Raw genomic sequence first — 6,494 nt, 5'->3', positions numbered from 1 at the left:
CTTATAGGACCATTGTCTGCCAACCCTATATATGATCTTGGATACACTCCCCATTTAAACATACCTAATTGTTTAGCCTGTCCTCCTATCTATCTGTCTATATACCCATGTTTGCTTTCACTGACAACTCAGTACTGTATATGCAAAAGGGAAAACCTATGTTTTAACAATTTCTCCAAGTGATTTATTTTTCACTTGTACGATTTTCTTTTTATTTGACACAAGTAAACTTGAAGAATATGCTTTTTTGCTTTTAGAAGTGGAACACAGCTACCTAATTTTTGGCAGTTAAAATATATGCATACTATGTAACTACCCAGTGACAAACGTGATCTTTTTGCTGCATTCACCAAAGTAATTATTTTGTCAGTCCATTCATAGTGAGTGGTAGGTTAGATGCCATTTCCAAGAGTAACATTTTTTGGGAACATTGAAAAGAGACTTTTATGCATAGTAATATCTTGTTGTTGTTGTTGTTATGTGCCATCGAGTCAGCCCTGACTCATAGCGACCCCTCCTTGGGTTTCCGAGGCAGTATCACTATGGAAGTAGGATTGCCCAACCTTTCTTCCGAGGAATGGCTGGTGGGTTTGAACCGCCAGCCTTCTGGTTAGCAGTCAAGTGCCTTAGCCACTATACTACCAGAGCTCCCAGTAATATCTTAGAAGCACTAAGTCAGAGAAAGCTGGCATGGGAGAAAATTCTGATTATTGTCAGTGATGCACCTATTGTACATTCCTTGAGTGATATGAAAATTGCTAAAATTACATTAATATTTAACTCATTTAAACATAAGACTTGTATGATAATGATGATGACATATAACACAGATGGAAAATTTCTCCGTAGATATGAAGAAAATGTATAGTAATTGGCCATGAATAACGTGCATTTCTAGTGAGAAAAAAGATGTTGGCCATTTACTTAATAGAAGATATTAATTATATGAAAACCCATATTAATGAAGCACATGACCCTAGAACTAGTCCTTTTGTGTGTGTGTGATAGACTTTATTAGAACTAGTCCTTTTTTTTTTTTTAATTGTGATTTGGGTGAAAGTTTACAGAGCAAATTCATTTTCCTTACAGCAGTTCATACATTTTGCTTCATGACACTGACTGCAATTCCACACAGTGTAACAGCTCTCTTCCCACTTCCCCGAGTTACCTCTTCCCTGTGTCCTTCCCTCCCGTGGAGAAGCAGTCCTTTTTAAAGGCCATCTCTTGTAGTACTGCTTCATCACGAGAGAATCTTATACATGGCCCATCATTAAATGTCCAACTCTAATCCTTGGTGTCAAAATAGCGATACTGAAGAAGCTTTTTGTTGAAGATCCTCAAACAACCAGATGTAACAAATATTAATTTTATGTATATTAACAGATATTTAGCTTACTTTGAAGTTTTATTGAATGTTGTCCCTAGAAATAAAGAGTACCAAGTGTTAGTTGTCTATATCACACTATTTCACTTACCAGTTTACTGTTCTGTTGTTGTTATATGCCATCGAGTCGGACCCAACTCATAGTGATCCCTCCTTGGGTTTCCAAGGCAGTATCAGTCTACTACTATGTAAATAAACTGAAATACTATTTTTGGTCTTTATTTAGTCCACCTGGTATGAATATTCATACATTTCACTGTAGAAATAGTAATGTGTTTAATAATGGGATCTTTCCCAGACCCACTGAAAGTATTATATATAATACATGTACAAATCATCTTTCTTTAATTTGAAAAATTATGAATTCCAAAATACATCTTGCCCCAAGGATTTTGAATACACAGTTGTGGACTTGTATCCATAAATGGAACACTATGCAGCCAGGTAAAAGAATAAGCTCTTTATCTACTGATGTGAAATATTCTCTAAGATATCTTGCTATATGGAAAATATTACAATGCAAATCCATGTGTATATGAGGCTACTATATTTGATTTTTTTTTTTTAAGAATGGGAAATAGATCATAGATTTGCTTATTATGCATAGCATATCCTGGAAGGCAATACAAGAAACTGATAATACTTGTTCATATAGTGTTAGAACTGAGGGAATACGGAACAGAGGTGAGAAAGAAGGACTTTTCATTATTTTACCTTTTGTACCTTTTTAAAATCAAAACATAAGAAGACTGCAAAAGATAGAAGAAAAAAGGAAATCCCTTCCATAACGCTTACACTCAAAGACAGCTACTACTAAGACATTGGTATAAATATTCCTAGAGATTTTCTATTCATATATATATAGATGTAGATACAGATATACACACACACATTATACGCATATACACATATGTATGTATACATACATATATCAAACAGCTATTTATCTTTTTATAAAAATAGAATCATAGAATATTTATTATACACAAATTGTTTATAATTCTCAGAGTACCCTAGAGGTTATTTACTTTTTAGATGAAGTACCTGGGCAATAAATGGCTGATGGTTGTAAATGGTCCAACCCCCAATGTATTTTACCCTAAAGCCTATTCTCCTACCACTACTTTACTTTATCAGCCAGTTACAAAGCAAAACCAAATCCCTCCTTTTTGTTCTATCTTTATTTTACATACTTAATAAGGTATCCCAATATTTATATAGCATAGTGCCTAAGGCACTTGACTACTAATCAGAAGGCTGGCAGTTCAAACCCATCAGCCACACCTTGGAAGGAAAATGGGGCAATCTACTTCCGTAGCAATACTGCTTCGGAAACTCAAGGAGGGGTCACCATGAGTCGGGTCCGATTCAACTGCACATAACAACAATATAATGCCTTCAGACAGCAACCTTCACTTTATATGGAACACATGCCCTTCCTGTAGTGTCCTCTTTGGCTCTGTTGGTACTTTGCATAGAATCCTTGGCTACTGAACAAGAAGAGCTGGCCCAGTTCCTTTTTGCTCCAGCAGGCTGTAGTGAGAGGCAAACAATGGAACTGACATACTTTTTTGGCATTAATGTGGCTTCTTGTCTCCTGTATAAGTAGCTCTCAAAATTCATGTGTTCAAACAAAATTATTTCTTGGACCTAAGAACCCTGAAGGTGTAGAGAGGCAAATCAAAAAGTGGAGAGAAGTGTTCTTGTGGGTACCTGGGAAACGAAGGACTCTTCAGTGGGTTCATTGGAGACAGAGTTAACCACCCAGAAGGGAAGAAGGGATGGTAGCATTCACTGAAGTGATGGTTCTGTCAGTGCCTGTTAGGGTCAGCTGACTGTTCAAGGAAGCTTGAAAGCAGACCTGTGCCTGCTTCGTCTGTCTGCACCTACAGGGGACACTCTGAGGCTCCGAACAATCCTGGAAGCAATACAGAAGCACATCCATTCTTCCTCCCTCATCTTCAAATTGGCTCAAGATGCATTCAAGATTGCTACTCCCACTGACAGCAGTACCGACAGCACCCTGCTCAACGTGGCCCTAGAGCTGGGGTTACAGGTATGGGGAAGGAGTGGGCCATCCTCGCTCTAGCCTTCTGGCCAAGTGACATTTGAGAAGAGATCCCAGGGGAACTGAGCACAAACAAGTCTTATCCTGTGTTCCCAGAACACAAGTTCTGGGCTGTTCCCTAAGTAAGAACTCCATAAATTGGGCTCCATTTTGAAGTTAAGACCAGAAGCAGAGCAGTGTAGATTTAGGCTCCATGGTATCCCCATCTTTCCCCCACCCCTATTCCTCTAAGTTAAGCAAAGAGTGGTAATAAGGACTTTACTCATTACACTTCAGCTTCCCATCTGATAGTGGAAGGGGTGGGGCTGAAGTTCAACAGACTTGTCTGTACTTACTAAGGTAAAAATGGCTGTTTCAAGCACTGATAAATATTTGTTGGATAAACGTATTGCAGGGGGACATGGGGAGGTCACAACAGTTAGCCCACTGGAAATGCCTCTCTTGTGCCTAGGTGATGAGGATGACCTTATCGACCCTTAACTGGAGGCGCCGAGAGATGGTGCGGTGGTTGGTGACATGTGCTACAGAAGTGGGTGAGTCTCCCACCTCCCTTTACCCCCAGGAGAAAGGAGTTTTTGGCCCTACTCTTTAGACAGGACAATGAATCCTTAGAGTTTTCATATGTCCAGGAAAGGAAAGGATGGGGCTGCTGGTAGGAGAAGACAGCCTCTGTTCAGCCAGCCCAAGCTCTGCTCTCACTGCTTGGACCATACCCTGATGTCAGCAGCACTTTGACCCTCTGATCAGAGACATATCTGAAAGAATGAATTTGGAGCCACTAATACTCCAGTGCTCCCTTGGGAGGTGGTTGGCCTAGTAGTTTGGTACCAGTCCCTGTCCATGCTTCTGAGAAACCCCAAATAGCTTGGAAGCTGAGGAGCCCTTCTAAACCCTAAAGCCCCAACACAAGACTATCTACCCTACTTCAGCTAGGACCCCTAGGCAGACCTGGGACACCTGCCTTAGGGCAGGCAAGCTGCAGGTTTTGCTGCTCCATCCTTGTGAGGGCTAAGAGCACCTGCAGAGACCTTCAGCCTTCTGACCTGGGGAAGGAAGGGATGGGAAGACACCTCAAACAGGGTCTGGCCATCCGGGATGCTCCCCTTGCCCTGGTTTGCCTCAGATCATCTCAAAGCTGCTGGTGAGGAGGGAGAACTCGTCTCTGCAGGTCAAGTTCTGAACCCAAATGGTAATCTGGGCAGACCTGGATCCGGACCCGGATGGCCACGTCTGAGCTCAGGCTCTCCCTGACAGGTGTGCGGGCCCTGGTGAGCATCCTGCAGAGCTGGTACACACTCTTCACTCCTACCGAGGCTACTAGTATTGTGGCTGCCACAGCCGTGTCTCACACCACTATCCTGCGCCTCAGTCTCGACTATCCACAGCGGGAGGAGCTGGCCAGCTGTGCTCGCACGCTGGCCCTGCAGTGTGCTATGAAAGATCCACAGAGCTGTGCCCTGTCAGCCCTTACACTCTGTGAGAAAGACCACATCGCCTTTGAGGCAGCCTACCAGATCGCCATTGATGCTGCTGCTGGTGGCATGACCCATTCACAGCTGTTCACCATCGCCCGCTACATGGAGCTCCGTGGCTACCCGCTACGTGCCTTCAAGCTGGCCTCGCTGGCCATGAGCCATCTGAACCTGGCCTATAACCAGGACACCCACCCGGCCATCAATGATGTGCTCTGGGCATGTGCCCTCAGCCACTCTCTGGGCAAGAATGAGCTGGCAGCTCTCATCCCACTGGTGGTGAAGAGCGTGCACTGTGCCACAGTGCTTTCAGACATCCTGCGTCGCTGCACGGTGACTGCACCTGGCCTGGCCGGCATCCCGGGACGCAGGAGCTCCGGAAAGCTCATGTCTACTGACAAAGCTCCACTGCGCCAGCTGCTGGATGCCACCATCAATGCCTATATCAACACCACACACTCACGCCTGACACACATCAGCCCTCGCCACTACGGAGAGTTCATTGAGTTTCTGAGCAAGGCTCGGGAGACCTTCCTTCTGCCCCAGGATGGCCACCTGCAGTTTGCCCAGTTCATTGACAACCTCAAACAGATCTACAAAGGCAAGAAGAAACTGATGTTGCTGGTGCGAGAGCGCTTTGGCTGAGAAAGCAGACAGCTCACCATCATGGCAAGCTGGGCTCCCAGGTTCCCTCAGACCAGGTCAAGGACATTGAAACATTTCTTGCCCCTGAGAGGACTCTGAGCATCTGTGGCTGAAACCAAAGGACCACAGGGCTAAGGATGGGGAGAGTCCAAATCTAGCCAGTCTGCCTGCCTTGGCAAGGTTCTCACTATAGCCCACTGTCCCTGGAGGAGCTGGGCCCTGCAGATTGATTAGAAACCCCACAACATGCCACCTCGCACCCCTGTATCTTGCATTTCCTGGGCATTGGCCCTCTCTCCCTTGCTAAACACAGAACACTGTTCCGTCTCAGGGATTGCTTAACCAGAGAAACAGAAGCATTTATGGTACTGTAAATACTATAGTATATGTGTTGCCAATGACATTGTAAAGTTGTAACTATTTATAATTCTGGTTCTAATTTGATGGGCACTTGAAGTAGCTGTGGGTGGGAGGATAGGCTGCTTGAAAGGAGGTCTTTTGTTTTCTGAGGAGACTCACAACCATTTCTCAGGTTTCCCTTATAGAGTGTATGCTGTTGGCAGTGGAAGAGTGGGTAGCAGAGAGAAGAATGGCCAATTGGAATAATTCCCAAGTCTAGTCTATGCAGCAACCCCAGCCTACAGACGGGCCATCTGTAGCCCTAATGTGGGTGAGGGGCAGAGGCCAGGACCTAGACTTTTGCCTCATGAAGCTATGAAGACACTGAAGTTCCTGTTCCTGCTCCTGCCTTACACAGCCTCTCAGGAGCCTGCTGAGCTCCTGAGAAGCAAGTGCAAGGAGATGATGAGGGTCTGGTGTCTGGGAAGCCATTGAGCTCATAATACACATCTACTCTGATCACCTTTATGTTTAGAGAGTATCTTGTTTCATCTCTAATTATGTATATGTGCATACATCTGTGTGG

At 44.2% G+C, this 6,494-nt stretch overlaps 1 protein-coding gene across 1 annotated transcript in view; it reads left to right on the top strand.

Moving 5' to 3' along the window:
- ZSWIM5 (zinc finger SWIM-type containing 5) overlaps positions 1-5,569 on the top strand; it is a gene marked incomplete at its 5' end in the record, with an annotated part of 98,764 nt that extends 93,195 nt beyond the window's left edge. The window contains 3 exons of the mRNA XM_007953110.2: positions 3,277-3,440; positions 3,904-3,985; positions 4,707-5,569. Of these exons, the coding sequence (XP_007951301.2) occupies positions 3,277-3,440; positions 3,904-3,985; positions 4,707-5,569 (1,109 nt within the window). The remainder of the gene's footprint in view (positions 1-3,276; positions 3,441-3,903; positions 3,986-4,706) is intronic.
- Positions 5,570-6,494: the final 925 nt, after the last annotated feature.

The sequence above is a fragment of the Orycteropus afer genome, unplaced genomic scaffold (genome assembly GCF_000298275.1).
Source record: "Orycteropus afer afer isolate SDZICR_OR568_19922 unplaced genomic scaffold, OryAfe1.0 scaffold00370, whole genome shotgun sequence".
Taxonomy (NCBI): Eukaryota; Metazoa; Chordata; class Mammalia; order Tubulidentata; family Orycteropodidae; genus Orycteropus; species Orycteropus afer.
This window is presented reverse-complemented; position numbering and strand designations above follow the sequence as displayed.